This window comes from Fundulus heteroclitus, unplaced genomic scaffold (genome assembly GCF_011125445.2).
Source record: "Fundulus heteroclitus isolate FHET01 unplaced genomic scaffold, MU-UCD_Fhet_4.1 scaffold_42, whole genome shotgun sequence".
Classification (NCBI taxonomy): domain Eukaryota; kingdom Metazoa; phylum Chordata; class Actinopteri; order Cyprinodontiformes; family Fundulidae; genus Fundulus; species Fundulus heteroclitus.
The window spans coordinates 2,882,758-2,901,538 of NW_023396835.1; the positions used below are offsets into that span (position 1 = coordinate 2,882,758).

Genomic DNA, 18,781 nt, shown 5'->3' on the forward strand with positions numbered 1-18,781 from the left:
CAACCTGCTGGGTTTCCTTAGAGAGGAAACTTTCTCACCAACCTGGAGGATCTGATGGAGTCTGACTTTGGAAAGAGCCTTGAGATGATATGTGTTGTGAATCGGTGCTATATAAATATAAATAAAATTGAATTCAAATTGAATTTAACCTCAACTCATCTCAACTATTGAAGGCAGTAAATTATTTTGTCAGTCATGCAACGGTTGTTCAAATTGTTGCTGCCCGTTTCTGGTCAACACAGACATGACCTCCCTCACTGGCTTCTTGTACGTAACAGAATTACTGATAAAACCACAACATTGGCTCAAACATGCCTTAGCGGTCTACCTCTATATCTCTCTGATTTACTCCAGCCTTCTCTTCCATTACTGGACCTTTGATCTGCCGGCCAGCTGTTTTTATAGTTGTCCCATAAACTAGGTGGAAACCTAGAGGAGATTGAGGTTTTTCTGTGGTATTAACCAATCCTTGGAACATGTTGCCTTTAAATATTGGCATCTTAGTTTCCTGTTTTAAAACCACAGTTCTTTTCAATGGTGTTTAGCCTGGAGTAAAAATGCTCTTTTGAATGGACTTTGTTGGACAAGTTGGGGTTTTCCCCATTGATGGGACATATTTTCCTACCATACATTTTCCCTCCACTCAACTTTCTAGTGATATGCTTGGATAGAGCCCTCTGTGAACAATCAGCTTCAGTAGCAGGTGTTTTGAGCTAATCATTTGATTGGAACCGTGCAATATTCCAATTTTCTGAGACCAAAATGTTGTTTTTGTCACTGTTCACTGTGTCACGAATCTAAATGATTTGAGTTTCTCTTCTTAAATTAGTTGAAAAAAATGTAAATATTGTTAGTATTGTTTCTTAAATGTACTCGTACAATTCAGCTGTTCTGTAAGGTTTTAGGTAGTGTGGCCTTTAGTTCATGATTAAAAATAGTTGCTCATGAAATCTCTGAATAGTTTGAAACTATGATAAAAAGAAGAGTGTATTTCTAGCGCCCCTGGTGGTTCATTTACCAGTTTATTATGGACTGGATATTTTTCTACATCATTATTCCTGCAAACATTAACACGCAGTAACTGTATTATCCCCTTAAACTGATGAAATAAAATACAAGATCTATTTCTGTTTCGTCTCTCTGATCCCCTAGATTCCTCCTGGGAATAACGTAAAGTAAGCAATAATTAGCTAGATGTGGACAGGAAATGTGAAGAATTCAACTTCAAACTAAAAGCATATGAAATGTATTTTTATTTATTTATTTATTATTATTATTATTATTATTATTATTATTATTATTATTATTATTATTATTGTTGTTGTTGTTGTTGTTGTTGTTGTTGTGGTTGTTATTATTATTATTATTTTTGCTCAGCTGCCTGAGGTTTGTTAGAACATGGTATGAAGCCAAGTTCCCTTTATTTTACTAATTTAATCACACATTGTATTGAAAAGTTAGGACAAGTTGACCATAAATGAGTTTTAACCTTTGATTTTAAGTAGGCAACACATGACAAAAAAAAAAAAAAAAAAAAAAAACATTGTTAAACTTATTATTCACATTTCCATGTATTTATTTTTATTTAATACTTATCACAGACATGGATGATTTTTTTAAATTAAGTTTGCTGATAGCTGATAAAAGGAATAACTTAATCGTTTATTTTTTTAATGTATTTAAATAATAGTAATGTTAGCAATGATGAACATAAACACCAATATGCACCAAAGAAGTTCATTTAATAATTTTATTTATTTACAACCCAGACCTGTATATATAAAGATGAAATAGAATAATAAAATAAGGTTAATGATATAACAATGAGAACGTGGATGCGTTAGTCATTTTTTTTTTGGTCATTTTTAAGCCCGGAAATCACGTAGAAATGTAAGACTGCACCTCAGTAGACCTAAACAAACTAAAAAAATAAATCAACAAAAAACAATTACTGTGCAACAACCCAGTAACTGCCTCATTTACCAGGTATCAATCCATTATTGTCTATTTCAGCGCTGTTCATTTTAATGTTCACATTGTCAGATTTAACTGGATACCAAATCCACCTACCTCATGTACATAATATTAATTTATTCCAGCACCATTTTATGCTGTTCCTTAGCCACATGTTTTTAGATGCAGAACTCACAGACAATGAATTCAAAGTTGATTCAACCGACTTTTTACGAAAACTGCAAGTTTTTGAAAAACAAAAAAACTCTTTAAAGGGTCGGCGCCTCCTGGGTCTGTGTTGTGATTGGCTGGGAGGATGTAATGACTGTAGTATTAACCTACATGATAGGTTAGAATGCAAAAGGAAGGAAAACTGTTCTTCTACTGAACTTTTTATTGATGCTTTTTATTTTGTATTATCGAAATACGTCTATCGATCGATATATAAAGTTATTGAATTATCGTCCAGCCCTAGTTCAAACTGTGTTCATATGTGTTTTCTATACTGCTGACTGTGATTTCTGTTACTTCATTACTTTTTTAGTGTATTATTGGACACGGAAAAACATCGTTAATATTGTACATTTCAGTCACATTACCGGCAAACGAAGCTGATTCTGGTGTTTTTGGTACTTAACGCTTCGCCGGAAGTGCTACAGGTGTCAGCGTCGGAGCTCTTACTTTGAAACTTAGTCACCGGAAGTGGCGTGCTCCGTCTCTGCGCCAGCTTGACGCTTGTTGTGCGGAGTCTCCGCTGCCGCACACGGAGCCACACGCTGAACGCGGACTGACTTTGGATCTTTTCTAATTATTCCTGGGGAGTTATTCCGGGGAAGAATCCCGGCGGGACAAAACAAGGAGTAACGAGCCGGAAAGCAGATTAAAGTCGGCTTGTCTCGGAGGAATGGCGGACCGGGACCCGGTACCGCTTCCTGCGGAGGTTCGGGCCAAACTGGCCGAGCTGGAGCTGGAGTTGTCTGAGGGTAAGCGCTAAGGGGAACCCCCCCCACCTCCTCCAGCTGAGCTTGGTTCTGGTGCTGCTGCTGTTTGGACCGCGGTTCTTAGCGGGTGTCAGTTCAGATGTGCTGGTTTATGCATTATTGCTTTTTTTTTTTGTTTGTGCTGCGGTTCTGGAAAAGTGCGGAGCTGCAAGTGTCACAAGTTGTGGTCCACCTTAATGAAGGCACGCATGGCGCTGATTGGCGGAGGTGGCGAGGCTTTGGATGCGGAGGATGTGGCGATGAAGGCGGGTTGCATCTGCGCGATTCATTCTCTGGAGGGGGAAAATAAAATGACCCCCAGTAGCACTTCATAGCAGGTATTTAGGAATATGAAATAAAACCCCAAACTTTCTAATTAAACCTGCACGTCTGGAGTAGAAACAACTGATTAGGACCCTAAAAACCCAACATTGCGCCTAATTATATATATATAAAAAAGTAGTCCACAGACCTAAAAGTGACATCTTGCCATCATTTCAGACCAATTAGAGGTTTAATTGCACATATTTTGATTGTGCATGGTAAAGAACCAGCAGAGGGACCACATGTAGGAAGCTCAGCCCCTAACAGAACCGGCTTCTCCTCCAAAAACGGGTCCAAAGGTCCAGAGAGGTTCTGTCAGACCCAGTGGACCAGACTGTCATGTCTGTGCAGCTGGTACCAGACATGACACACTGCAGCCAGGCGGAGGGACGCGATGAAGGCCATCCATCATACCCATTTTTATCATCATCATCATCATCATCATCATCATCATCATCATCATCATCATCATCCAGTTGGCACACTTGGGTTTCTCTGTGAGTTGCAGAGACGCAGCCTTTGTATTGATTTCCTCATTAGTGCCCTCCCTCCCTCCCTGCTTTTATTTTCTTCTTCTGCAGATTGATATGTGGAGCTGCTGCAGCCTCTCTCAGTATCTCAGTGTCATATTTCAGCTGCCCCCCCCCCCCCCACACCCCTCCTGCTTCTCATGGAGGCTCCGCGGGGCTCAGCCTTGTAAGGAGAAAACCAGAGGAAGCCGGGCTTCTTTTTTCCTCCCTCCGTTCTTCTGCTAAACAGCTGAGTGTAAATCCTCTCAGTGCTCTGCTTTAGGAAGATGTAAGGAGAGGGGGGGGGGGCAAGGTGACACACTTTCATGTGAAATTTCTATTTTCTTTTTTTTATGTAAACAAGAGAAAACGGGGTCAGATGCCCCGCTGCATTATTTACATGCTTAGCTGGCGCTGTAGACGCACGCCGAACGCAAAGCTCCCCCCCCACCCTGACTTTGACCCAATTCTCTGGTTTCCACCTACCAACCCCCTCTGGAAGGGGGGGGGGGGAGGTAAAGCCTGCTTGGGTTCCTGCAGAGCCTCAGAGGGAAACAAGGAGCCCCTTGAGCAAGGCATTACGCCCCATTCCCAAGCCGTCAACACACAGTCGCCTGCATTGATCTGAGAAACCCAGGTTACTCTGGAGGAGCTGCAGAGATCCAGAGCTCAGGTGGGATTTGATGTTGGTGTTTGTGGGAGAACCTCAGACTCTTGGAGGTTTTCCAGCTTCTAAATAAAGTTGATCCATTTACTGCTAGCGGATGATGATTTGATATAAATATATATACGTTTACCTTGTGATGGATTGAGCCGATGGACCTCTGTGTTTAACGTCGTCCGCTCTGTGTTCCTGTCCTCCGTCTCTCTCCTGTTTTTTTTTCCAGCTGATTTTTCCTCCTCGTCTCCCTAAATTTACCACAGTGTCATCGGCAAACATCGTGATTTTTATAATCTACGGGGATTAGCCTTGTCGATAAAAGCATTAAGATGTTTATCTCTTTAAGACTTTTTCTTCACATTTCCTTAATCCTTTTATGCACTTGAGGAAAGACATAGCAGGCACTTCAGTGGGATCCTAAATATCCTGATGTTTTTTTGTGGATTTAATGGAAACAAATAGCGTTTTAGTAATAGGCTGCCGGTAACGAAGGGTGTAAAACTCCTCCTTAGATAAATTGCTTTCATTTGATGCCATGATGCTGGTTCATCTCATGAGTTTAGAAACTTTTCTTATGCCTCATCGATTCACGGGTCAAATATAAAAGCAGGAAGTGGAAAAGCACTGAAACTGTAAGAAATGCATTGAGAGACCCACAGAAAGCCTGGAGACTTAATGATCTGAACCACTTTAAGAGATTACAAGAACATCTGACGGCATGAAAGGAAGATACAAAGATAAATCTACCTCTACTATCCCAGAGTTACTGGAAATCAGTTATACCGTAGTAAATAACATCAAAGAGACGGACGGTTAAAAGATGTTTAATCAATGAGATGTTTAAGAGTCAGCTTGATCATCCCGGCTGATCCGTTCTGGATCCAGACCCAGACGCCTGGATCTACAGCAGATCTGGGTCTGAGCGTGGAAACCGTCGCTCTGAGCGGAACGAGGCCAGTTTGGCGGTGAAGGAAGCTGCCGCCGTTTAAAGGTTTCAATCACGGAGCTTTTTGGAGAAAGAAAGAAGCCGTTTCCAGGCGGCGGCGTCAGCATCGCTCCCATCAAGCTGTGCTGAGTCAGCCTGAGGAAGCTGATTGTTCGTTAAAGTGCAGACGGGTTAAATCATCTCCACTAAATACAGCGTTTCCCCAGTTTACTCAAAACAAATGGACGACTCTGTTTTTGGCTTTAATTACATTAATTAAGAAGTTTTTCCCTGAAATACCAATTAACTGTAGATGTGGGATAAATTATAGGTTTAATTAATTGGCCGATTTGTAAAATGAGGCTGCTTAAGATAAGATAAGATAAGATAGTCTTTATTGATCTCACAATGGAGAAATTCACTCGTCACATCGGCTCATACAAGAAGGTGCAGAGTAGGGAAGGTGCATTCAGTTATATACAGTGAATCTTCAAATATACAATAGATCAAAAAGAATACCAAAAAATACAAAAAAGGAAATAGGAATGGGCAAATGATGTGTTATTTACATTCATAGTGGTCTATATATATATATATAAACATATATATATATATATATATATATATATACACATATATCTATGCGCCTACATACATACGCACCTACGCGTATATACATTGTATACATTTGTACATACATACATACATGTGTACTGACATATGTACACATATGTACTGCTTAAGGGAAAGAAAACAGAAAAACTTTATTTTTTTTACCACCTGGTGCTTATCATGAGGTGAAAGTTCAGGCCGGTTCAGATTCAGATGCTGTGAAATAAATCTGCAGATTTCTTCATTTTTCCAGACTTCCTGCACAGTCTAGGAAGGTCTGGAGTTTGGTTAAAATGATTTCCAGCTCCAGAAGGCGTTTTTATTTTAAATTGACCATAATGTATTTCCATTTACGTCGTTTTAATGATTCCGTCTGTCTAGAAATCAGCCCGGACCTTCAGACCTGGGTAGAAATCAGGAAGTCTGGTAGAATACGCAGTTGTGAAATGAATATAGCGGCGCTGGCCTGGGTTTCTGTTCCCGTCTAACCCTGAAACTCCAGGTTTCTCTCTCTACCGCCGCCTCTTGTGGAGCGTTCAGGCGTCCTCGTTCATCTGGGACTTCTTTATTTATTTATTTATTTATTTATTTGAATAGGGACAAAGCACATTAATGAACATCAGTATAAAAACAAATGTAAATATGCCAGATTATAGCTACAAAGCTAGTTTTCATTCGTAGTCCCTAGGCAGGCAAATACATAAGAAAGAACATATAATATACAATATAAGCATCACAAGGAAAATGTTAAAAGTTTAATGGTCACATGACTTTTTAGTCTCCTGGGACCCATCAGGACTTATTGAAACAACTTTAAAAGTGTCCTAGAAAGTCCTGGAATCACGTCAAAGTCCGGTTACAGTAAAACATAAGCTCAGTCGCATAATCTGTTCTTTCCTATGATAACTTTTTTTTTTGTTTTGTTTTATTTGTTCTTCCTGAGCTTTGTAAAACGAAGAATGAGCTGCAGACCTTGAGACATTTTGAGTATTCTGTGCAAAATGTTTAGATCATAATCTGGGATTCTCAGCACCTGAAGATGTATAAATACAGCAATTAATCATAAATAAACAGAACCAGGGTAGATGGTTATTTTTAATTTTATTTTTTTAATTCATCCGGGTCAAATCCCTCCGTCTCCATCGTCCTTCAGGAACAAAGGGACCTTTTTTGTCTAAGAACTTAACGTTGGACCCTTTCCTCTCTCGTCAGTCCAACTTGAACTCTGAACTCTTGGACGTGGTTTTATTGATAAAAGGCTAAACTATGTAATCCTCCCCTCTGTGATGCATTCAGACGCTGACATTTTGCAGAATTAACTTACAACCTGAGAGCTTCACACAGAAACCTGTGCGCTCTCTCTTTGTTGCCAGCAGGCTGCATGTCCTTTGTTGTAATTAGTTTTCCTCCAGAAACCAACCTGCTGCTGGAACGTGAGTTCATTTCATCATCTTTGATTTGTTTCTTGTTTTTTTTTTTCCAGTCGTAGTTTGTTTTCGGCTGCAGAGCCGCTCTGATGCATTTTTAAACAGATCAGTAGTTTGGATTGTGGAATGTAATTTATGATGCTGTTATGAGCGCAGAACTGAGGGTGAATCTGGAGACGGTCAGTAGTTATCGTGTTTAGGGTGAGCCGAGAGATTTTAGGGCAGGTTAAACTAAAGGCTCATTTAAACAAAAAGCCTCACTTACTGTTGATTCAAGAAATGCAACAACCTTTTTCAGCCCGGATTGTTTCATATTTCCACTTACGGTAAAGGTACGGTGCGTTTTAGTTAAACTAGGTTAGTTGAAGGCTGAACTGTTCTTCTGTGCTGAATGACCATGAGGCTAATCCTCTGGTGCGAAACTTTGAAATTAAAGACTAAACTGGTCTGCAGGACGGGTCCACCACGACGTTTCCAAGCTCTTCTATACTTTGATGGATGAACCGCTGCGTCATCCGTCTGCAGAAATAGTTCCTAACTTCCAGAAAAGATTAATGCTCCAGAAAAGCATAAGAAAAAAAAGAAAAAGAAACTCGAGGAAACAAAATCTCCTTTCTTTGTCAAGCCAAGCATGAAGCAAAATAAGGAAAATATTTTTCGTAATGATAAATCCGACATTTAAACCTGGAAAGCAGGAATATTCCTTTTGAAAATGAAAAATCTGGTTCAGTTCGATTTTATTTACGTAGCGCCAATTCATGATACATGTCATCTCAAGGCACTTTGCAAAGTCAAATTCAATCAAATTACACAGATTGTATTATTCAGGTTCCTCATGTCGTAGCCTTTTAGACAACATGAAGCTGTTTTAAACCTTTTAGACTTAGACAACTTTATTTGTTATTTTGTATGCACAGAGTGCGTACAGAACGAAATTTCGTTTGCATACAGCTTGAAAATTTCAGTGAATTGCAGTAGATTTCAGAATAAAGTAAATTACAGGATAAAATTACAGGATAAAGTGCAGCAGTGATTTCACAGTACAGCAATTAAAATGTAAACAATGCAGGACAAAGAGACAGTGTGTGATCACAGTGATCACAGTGTACAGGTGAGTATTTCTTAAAAACCATTTATATGTGCAGAAATGATTTGTGCAAGAATGCATTTTAAAGACTGAGAGTTCGGCAGCATTTGTAATGCTGGATAAGGATGCAATGATGCAAATGTTTTATCATGGTTCTGATCAATGCTGTTCCAGTTATTCCCTTAGATATTTAAAATTAAATGGACTGTTTATGTGTAAAATCATTAACATAAGCAAATATGAATTCATTAGAGGAAAAAAGAAGAATAAAACATTGAGGCTCGTTAGGATGGAGGCGTGGACGCCTTCAGCGGCCCGAGGGCTCCTGATTTATTAAGTGTAAAAAGTTTCCTCCTGTAAATTAACTCTGAATTAACATAAAATGTGAGATCAGCTGCCAGACGACCGCAGTAATGTTTACGTTTTAGCATCAGCGGGCCTGTTAGGGGTTAGCAGGATGCGGTATCTCAGGTAAATATAGTAATAGCTACCTGTATATCATGCTCACAATTCTGCCTATAGTAATAGCCACCTGTACATATATTCATAGTACATGTAAACTCTGTTATAATAACAATCATCTGTATATTATGCTATTGTACATATCTGTAAAAATCTATTGATAGTAAAATCCACCTATATATTATATTCGGTACACATCCAGCTGTAAATCTAGTTCACAATACTATGGAACTATTGCTTATCCTGCACTTGCTGCTATTGCACTTCTGGTTAGACCTAAACTGCATTTCGTTGCCTTGTACCTGTACCTGTGTAATGACAATAAAGTTGAATCTAAATCTAAAAATCTAAAGGTGTGACGGTGTGCTCTGCTGCAGCAGCTCAGACCGTTGCTTTTTATTGACTGGTGGGCGGTTGGATCTGGGTGCGGTCTGACCTTTGGACGGCGCCTCGTATCTCATTGTGCCGTATGAATAAACGCCGTTCACCTTATCCGTGACATCGGCTGTGAGTAATTATTTAATGATCGTCAGCGACTCGAGGGCACGGACAGAAAGAAGTCAGACGACTGACGTTTCTGGGACGGATCCCAAACACATGCCTCCTAGATCCATGTCAGCTTCTGAGTGCCTGGTTAATTTTAAAGACTAAACGTGCACTACAAAAAGGACCTAAAAGTAAGTAAAATTTTCTTGAAATTAGTGTAATTTTCTTTGATTTGAGCAGCTAAATAAGACTATTTGCCAATAGGATGAGCATTTTTACCCCTAAAATAAAATAATTAGATATCCTGCATTTGAAATAAGACGGTGGGGATAAATTGTTCTTATTTTGAGTGCGAAAATCTTATTCCATTGACAAATAGTCTTATTTACCTGCTCAAATCAAGGATGAATACACACATTTCAAGAAAACTTTACTTACTTTGAGTTCTTTTTTGCAGTGTGGTTTCACGTCAGAAACTTTACCGAACGACTCATTGTTGTGATGTTCAAGTCTTGAAACTAGCGGCTGCTAACCAACCTTTGCCTGTAGCCAATGGTGCCATAATCTGAAATAATCAACAACAAACATTTATATCTGACGTTGACGCAAACATTTCTATGAGTTTTACCTAAACCTTAAACTAGGGCTGGTTAACATATCAAGATTTTAAACATGTCTAGATATTATTTGAATAGATATATAAGGTGAGTTATCTAGAATTATACTTTTCTGTATTCCAGTAGGTTCTTTTTCAGCTGTTTCTTATTTTTATCTACTATTGTTTGTTAATTAAAAGTGTACCTGTGTGAGATTCAGGACAAAGCTTTGGTTCAGAGATAAATCTCGCATGTCTGCATTCAGCCACAGAACGTGGAGGGTTCTGGTTCTGGTCCGTATCGCCCCGTCCTAACTTCACCTCCTCAGCAGAAGTCCGGCTGTCTTCCTGCTGAGGTGCCCGCTCTGCTGTCTGCAGGGATAGTTGCCTGGGCCTGTGGGTGGGTGTGTGTGTGCGTGCTGCCATGCAGTCTCAAAACAAAAAACACGCCCGGCTTCAACACACCTGACTTACATGGATTGCTGATTAACAGGCTTTTCCCCGGATCGTCTTAATCTGGCTTGCTCAACCAGGGAAACGTCTAAACCTGCAGGGCAGCGACCCTTAAGGAGCAGGGCTGGAGGAACGGATGGAATTAAACAGGAGAGATGATGCAGAATTTAATTAATCAAACTGACGGTTAATAAATACACTGCAAAAAGGGAACTCAAAATAAGTGCAATTTTCTTGACATTTTTGCATTTTTCCTTGATTTGAGCAGGTGAATACGACTATTTGCCAATGGAATGAGATTTTTGCACTTAAAATAAGAACAATTCATCTCCATCGTCTTATTTCAAGTGCAGGATATCTAATTATCTTATTTTAGGGATAAAAATACTTATTCCATTGGCAAATAGTGTTAGTCAGCTGTTCAAATCAAGGAAAATATACTAATTTCAAGAAAATTTTACTTACTTTTTGTACCTTTTTTGCAGTTTACAGTTTATAAATGCAGTGTATGTCAGTCTTTATCATCATCATGGTCTAATGAAAGGCTGTGGTGATTACTGTTTGGACTACAAATCCGATTGTTAGTTGAGCAAAACAAACTAAAATAAAATACATTTTAATGTAGGTAAATTAGCTGTTTAGATTAATTAATTGATCAGTAAATGCATGAATTAAAGAACAGATAGTCGTCAGCGGTTGTGTGTTTTTCGTGGAGCTGTGAAAAGAGATTTCGTAGTAGAAGGGGTTGGGACCGAGGACGGGACCTTGGGGAACTCCTCAGGTGACCGTATGGCGTCTCTGTGGGAAACCCATTTAGTCCCACTGGACAAGTTGGACCAGAACCAGTCAGGAGCGGACGACTCAGCCTTGTTTGTTTCATGTTTTCACGTAGATTTAAATGGTAAATGGCTTGTACTTGTACAGCGCTTTACACCACAGTCAGTCGTTCACACCCTGACGGTGGTGAGCTTCGTTAGTAGCCACCGCTGCCCTGGGCCAGACTGACAGAGGTGACTTTAGTCGAAGGCATCAGGATCTTTCCTGCCGCTAGGATCCAATCCTTTTTGTAAATTTGTAGATTTTAAAAGTCTGTGTGAAATTTAACCATAAAGGTCCTGAGATTAGATTATTTAAAAAGATGAAATGGGAACCCCAGATCCAGGGAGTGAGCTTTGGAGCTCTTCTAAAGGGGTGTTAAAGTACTTAAGGGACGAAAAACTGTAATAAAAAATCTACAATTGCCAAATATTATATTATGATTTTTTTTATGCCTGCTAGTCAGAAATTTGATTATTCAGATGTAAAACTGAGACGGTAAATTTGCACATTTGCCTCATTAAAAGACGGCCATCCAGTTAGCTGATTGTTTTGGGCTCTGTTTAAAAAACCCAAAACCAATTATTTCTGTCTGTTCTCAGCAATAAGAACAGGATTTGAGTCATTCTTTCTTTGAAAACGTTTGCTGTATTTAGCCAAGTTGATAAAAAACGAATGCTTTGTGTTGTGCCTAATATTTTCAATTTGAAGCCTGTTTCCAGCTGTGGAATAGAAGAAATGGAAAACCAGAATTCATTATTTAACTTTTTCACAGTCCAGACAAACAACAATCTGTGAACTCGTTGACTTTTGAGGGGAAAGTTTGACTCCTGTCAGACGCTCTGGGCAGATTTCTCAGCCTTGTTGACGAGCCGGGCGCTCATCACGGGTCGGTCCGTTGTCCTCGGCTCGCTCCCACTGGAAGAATATCTGCAGAAATCAGCCTTTTGTTACAGAGGCGGCCCCTGAGGAAAACGCGGCAGACTCACACACTGCAAAAAAGAACCTAAAAGTAAGTAATATTTTCTTGAAATGAGTGTATTTGTCCTTAATTTGAGCAGGTAAGTTTAAATGATCTGCCAATGGAACGAGATTTTTGCTCTTAAAATAGGAAGAACTCATCTCCATCATCTTATTTTAGGTGAAGTATATCTAATTATCCATTCCACTGGCAGATCATCTTATTTATGTGATCAACTTAAGGGCAAACATTCATTTACAGAAAATTTTACTTACTTTTAGTTCCCTTTTTGCAGTGCAACTGTGGGGCTGCTTCTAGGTTGTTATTTAAATGGGTTAGAAAGGCCTGGAGGGTTTTAAAACCCTCTCAGGGTTCTCTAGTCCAGGGAGACAACAACATAAATTCTTCTTTTTCTTTTTTTCTAGTATAAACAGCAGCAGAATGAGCTAAAAAAAAAAAAAATCAAATCTGTGGTTCCCTCCTCCTCTCGTGCTCGGCGTGTTCGTCATCAGCTGTCAGCCGTCTCATCCGGCCGGGTGGCTTCTCGCAGGAGGCCGTCGCATTAATATTCATCGGCCCTTGGCTGTCAGCCTGGCAGCGCAACAAATCTGAGGGCTGGAAATGTCAGCGGGCCGAGCGCACGTTTGCATCGGCGCTGTCAGGCCTCAGCAGGAGCGCAGAGACCAGGACAGGTCCACGTCTCCTAGGAAAGCTGCCTGGATGTGATGGAGGGGGGGGGGATTCGTCCTGGAGCGCTGTTGGATAAATTAACCCAATGTGTTAAAAACAGAACAAAGCCGGAGTTCCTGGATTAGACAGCAGCAGGTCGGGTTTATCCACCTGCAGCACGCCCTCAATCGGCTGATTGTCTCCCAACAGCTGCTGAGCCTTTGGCTGCAAAGCCACTGAAATCATCACCCAGCACAGCCGTAATGACACGTTTGCACTGATTCCCACATGTACACTGCAAAAACTGATCTAAAAATAAGTAAAATGTTCTTAAAGTTAGTGTATTTATCCTTGATTTGAGCAGGTAAATAAGATTATCTGCCAATGGAATGAGTATTTTGACCCCTTAAAATAAGATAATTAGACATCCTGCACTTGAAATAAGATGATTGAGATTAATTGTTCCTATTTTAAGTGCAAAATTCTTATTCCATTGGCAAATGATCTTATTTACCTGCTCAAATCAAGGACAAATACACAAATTTTAAGAACATTTTACTTATTTCTAGTTCTGTTTTTGCAGTGTAGCGGTTCCTCATGGTCAGACATCTCTACTTCAGCCTCATCTCTTGAAAGGACATCCTCCCAGACATCTTTGTCTTCCTCTCAGATGCAACAAACTTAAGTTATTCTGCCAGGAAAAGGCATTTTTTTATATATATTTTTACCTTCATCTCCTTAAGAACAAGCCGTACTTGTTCATTCTTCACCAACAACTTTAATATTCAACATGCTGACTGAGGCGCGCTGAGTTCTCGGACTGTCCAGCGACCAGTTCATTGCTCATTGCTGTCGTCTTTACAGCTTGGCGTTGTGTTAAAAATCCACCTGAGAAAACTCCTGCTTTTGTGGAGGCGGTCACACTTCTTTTTTCTCTTTATTTCATTTCTCAGTGGCTGTTTGTTAAAAAAAAAAAATGAAGATAAATATAAATTTAAGCCAGGAGGTCGTTTAATTTGTCATATTTAACCAAGAGTAACTGTAGTTTCTCTATGGCGTGATAACCTTGGGTAAAAATACCAAACTATCACTGTACCTTGAAACACTTAAACTAAAAAAATAATGTTTTTTTTGAAGTAGCAAAGCAATAGTTGTTCCATCTGCAGCAGAAATGACAAAATATGTAATTAATATAATCATAGTCCTCCTTTTAAGCCATCCTTCTGACAGGCAGTGCACAGCAACACGCGGGGGAGGGGCAGGTCGATTAAGCTGACACGTCCTCTGGAGCCTCGTTAAAGGGGCTTTAGACTGCAGCCTAAGAGTGATCCATGTTTGGTTTATTAGGGTTAGTTGGTCATGACCAGGAAAGCCCACTTCCCGCCTCAATCTGATGTTTTTTTTCTAAAACAAAGCTGTGCTGGTGGGCAGTTTGAAACCACAAAACCACCAATAAGACGGTGATTTCCGTCGGCTCTGGTTTGCTTTCTGTTCACACTGCAAAAACGGATCTAAAAATAAGTAAAATGTTCTTAAAATTAGTGTATTTATCCTTGATTTGAGCAGGTAAATAAGATTATCTGCCAATGGAATGAGTATTTTGACCCCTAAAATAAGATAATTAGACATCCTGCACTTGAAACAAGATGATGAAGATGAATTGTTCCTATTTTAAGTGCAAACATCTCTCATTCCATTGGCAAATCATCTTATTTACCTGCTCAAATCAAGGACAAATACATTCATTTTAAAGAACATTTTACTTATTTCTAGTTCCGTTTTTGCAGTGCAGCAGGTGCTGCTGTCCGTTACTGAGGTTCAGGGAAGGAAAAACAAAACATGCCAGATTCTAACGGATCCCGAGGGGGAAAAAGCGTTGAATCAAATCCTGGGAACGGCTTCATGTGACCCCAACCGCTGTCGGAAAAATGTCTCCCAACGGCCGCCCGCTGCCCTGCAACTGTTGCCTGCCACGCTGCCTGTCAGGGCGGTGATGTCATCGCTGGAGCCGGCGGGAGGAGGGAGGCGAGCGAGGGGAAGAGAGAGTGTTTTTTTTTTTCACAGCGTTTCTGCCAGATTGCATCATTAAGCGGCTCAGACAGGCACTTTCAGCTCACATGTGCCCGCCCCCCCCTCCCTACTTGGAAGTAAAACCGGCTGTTGGATTGCATTTTTCCAAAGCAGCAACACCTCTCGCTCTGCCACGATGGAAATAAACAGAGGCGATGGGGGGAAACACACATTGAGGGCTGGCCTCAGATCTGTTTCCTCCATCCTGCCTGCATCTGCTGCAGGTTTCCAGTGCAGCTCAGAGGTCTGCAACCTGCGGCTCTTCACACCGTCAGCTTTGGCTCGCAGAAACTTGGTCAACGTCTCTAAATGTAAAGGGCATTTAAAATTGCTAGCTTTAGGGTGCATTTAGTTCTGCAATATGTGCATAACACACAAATGGTGTGTAGAATATTTTACTATAGATAAATGAAGTATCTGTTTGTCAATAGGTTGCAAACGACTTGCTTTTTCATCATTTTGACGGCATTTTTTTTCAATTGGAAAAAAATGCATTAAACCTAAATATAAAAATACTGTTGGGTTAAATAATAAGAACTGTTGATCTTAATTAAAAACCGGGAAGGATATCCTCCTCTCCCCTGGCTGACTGCCACCTGCTGTGGCTGCAGACGCTGCTGCTCTGGACTCATAAAAACTCCTGGGTGTCAAAGTTTAGGCTCAGTACTTGCTCTGTTCCCCTCTGTGAAACCTTTCAGGCATCCCTTTTTATCTTTACATCCCTTGATCAGAGGTTCCTCAGGGTGTCTGGAGGTCTTTTCAAAGCATCTTTTTGCTGCTTTCTCGCTCCTTTTTCTGTCCCACCCCTAAACTTCTGCTCTGCTAATGACCCTGATGGTTTATCGGTTCTTTCACGAGGAAGGCTGTGGCTGCTGAACTCCGTCCAAGTCAGGATTCGTCTGTCCAGACGGTCGGCAGCCAGTCGGACAACGAGCCGCTTAATCTGTTTACACGGTGCAGCTTGGTTGGATTGAGTTTAAAGGAGCCGGATGGTGCAGGAGCCTCCAGGGCTTCTTGTGGTTCGCTGAAGGACGCAGAACTCCTCTGATTTTCAGCATCAGCGCCGTCCTCGCTCTCATTCCTTCTGTATTTGCTGCTTGTCATGCTGCCACTTAGGGCTGGGCGATAAATCGATTTAATCGATCAATTCGAATTTACAATTCTTTAAGATTTCATTTTTGGAAAATCTGGAATTTATTTTGCCAATACACTCATTGGGTTTCCATGAAGAGAACAGCATGTGATGCTGAATATATGTTTAGGCAAATATATTGTCAAAATATTGTTAAGTGGAAACTTTTTTTACCATAATACGAGCTACTTCATTTACTTTTTTTTTTTTTTTTTTACTTAGTTTGAAGTTCACAAGTGCAGTGAAGCCTGTTCTTAGCTCAATGTGTAATACAACTAGCAGCAAATGTTTTGTTATATTTTCATTGTTTATAATGGCACGGCTGCCATCTTGTTTTTACAAGCATGTTTTTACAGCTTGTTTTTAGTTGCACTTTGAATTCAGGTCAACTCCCTGACGAAATGCTTGACATAAAAAACAAGGTTTTAAAATAATTTCTTTAATTTCTTTTTATTAAACAAAAAGTAGGAAAAAAATCGATTAATCGGATTTGGTATGATAAAATCAGAGATTTATTTTTTAATCCATATCGCCCAGCCCTACTGCCACTTTAACAAACACCTCAGTGGTTCTTCTTCTGGGGTTTTTATCAAGTAAATCCAAACTGAGAGTTGTTCCTGAGGCCCGGGTCAGTGGTACCCCCTACCGTCTTCAGTCCTCCAGCCGCCGTTTGTTGCAGGGAAGTGAAAGTGAAAACCCATCTGTGACGCTCTTGTACAAACAGGGCATTAAAAACAAGTTAGTGCAAGGAAGGAAGGAGAGTTTGTTACTTATGATTTGGGGAGTGATGTTCTGTGGCGCTTGGCCATCAGCAACACAGAGCCTGTGGGAATCTGCTCAAGCGAAACGCCATCACACTCTCTGCTCCCCTTATGCAAACAAACCGTTCAGTAATGTTCAAACTGTGAAATACCTTAATAACTCGTTGACATAGAAGGTGCCGGTGCACAGGATGCTTTAAAACCTTTAATTTCTAAGCTTTGATATTGAACCAGGGCTTCATAAGACAACATTAATGCGTTTTCAAGGTACTTATTGACCTCCTATGGAGCCAATTCCTTCCCAGCAGGTGTTAATGTTGACAAAAAGGGCGTTTAAACCCTCAGATGTGACGTCTTCCCAAACCTAACCAGGTATATTTGTCTAAATCCCTCCTGACGTCCACCTCAGTCACCCTATATATATGTATATTTGTTTTAATGCAGTTTATTTATAAAGCGCCATTTCACAAGGCGTCATCTCAGGGCGCTTTATAAAGTCAATTCAATCAAATCACCGTAACAGAGTGGTTAATGATTTGTTTTTAGTTTAAAATCTGCAAACCAAGCAGATTGCATCGAATCACTAGCCATGTTTCCGTCCAGTTGGCGTGCAAATTATGAGGAAACTGGTTTTTAGCGACTTACCCAGCCTACGCAAAGCATCGTTTCATCAGAAGTTGATGTTACGAGTGGCTTTAATAAATAGGAAGTATGGATTGCTAAATAGCATGGACCATATGTCTGAGAAAAACGGAGAGGTTTTCAGGAATGTGTAATTCTTCTGTCATGTCATCTAGCAACGCTGTCCGGAGACGTAAAGACAGAAACTCAGTTCTATGAACTACAAAACAGCTGATCAGTTCTGTGAGGGTGAACAATCAAAACGTCACGACTCGTTCCACAAATGTGAGACTGTCTCCCATTTTGTGCATTAACTCTTTTTAGGAAAACCCCAAAACCACTTCTAGCGAGCGTGAAAACTTTTTAGCCAAATGGAGGATGCTCTTTTTGATTTTGCCTTTTCCATCAACCTTTTTTTTAACGCCATACTTAAAAATTTGCATAAAAATCGCTGCTGAAAAAACGGCTTGCTGACTTGGCAGCAATCCCTCATACCGAGCATGCATGCAGCGACAGTGGAGTGGAAAACCCCCCTTTCAACAGGAAGAAAGTTTCCTCTCTAAGGAAACCCAGCAGGTTGCATCAAGTCTCTCCAAGCAGCATTCACTCCTCCTGAAAGAGCGTAGAGCCACAGTGGACAGTCGTCTGCATTGTTGATGGCTTTGCAGCAATCCCTCATACTGAGCATGCATGAGGCGACAGTGGAAAGGAAAACTCCCCTTTAACAGGGAGGAGAACCTCCAGCAGAACCAGAACCAGGCTCAGTGTGAACGCTCATCTGCCTCGACCCACTGGGGCTTAGAGAAGACAGAGCAGAGACACAGAAAGCACAGAAGCACACATTGACCCAGGAGTACTTTCTATGTTAGAGAAGACAGAGCAGAGACACAGAAAGCTCAGAAGCTCACATTGACCCAGGAGTACTTTCTATGTTAGAGAAGACAGAGCAGAGACACAGAAAGCACAGAAGCTCACATTGACCCAGGAGTACTTTCTATGTAAGAGAAAAGCAAAAGGGTAATGACAGCAGTAGCTGCTTTAGTGACTTCATCTCAGAGAGAAACACTGCTAAGCGTTTTTGTTTTCAAGAAAAAAAAAAACAGAACATATAGTTAAAAGTTTCTCAATAAGTCCCACAGGATAATGCGACAAACCTTAAAGTCGTCATCGCCCGCCTCTACCAGACGGTTATGTGTTCATGCTGTTCTTGTTTTATTGGATAAACTTCTATGTGATTCAGAGCTGCTCCCTCCTGTGTGTTCAGGTGAAATTATTAT

General features: G+C 40.4%; 1 protein-coding gene across 1 annotated transcript in view; it reads left to right on the forward strand.

Annotated features, from left to right (window-relative positions):
• Window positions 1–2,670: 2,670 nt before the first annotated feature.
• The window catches only part of LOC105917585 (disco-interacting protein 2 homolog C), a 253,099-nt gene continuing 236,988 nt past the window's right edge, over window positions 2,671–18,781 (forward strand). Inside the window, exon 1 of the mRNA XM_036131247.1 lies at window positions 2,671–2,936. Within this exon, the coding sequence (XP_035987140.1) occupies window positions 2,858–2,936 (79 nt within the window). The 5' untranslated portion in view covers window positions 2,671–2,857. The remainder of the gene's footprint in view (window positions 2,937–18,781) is intronic.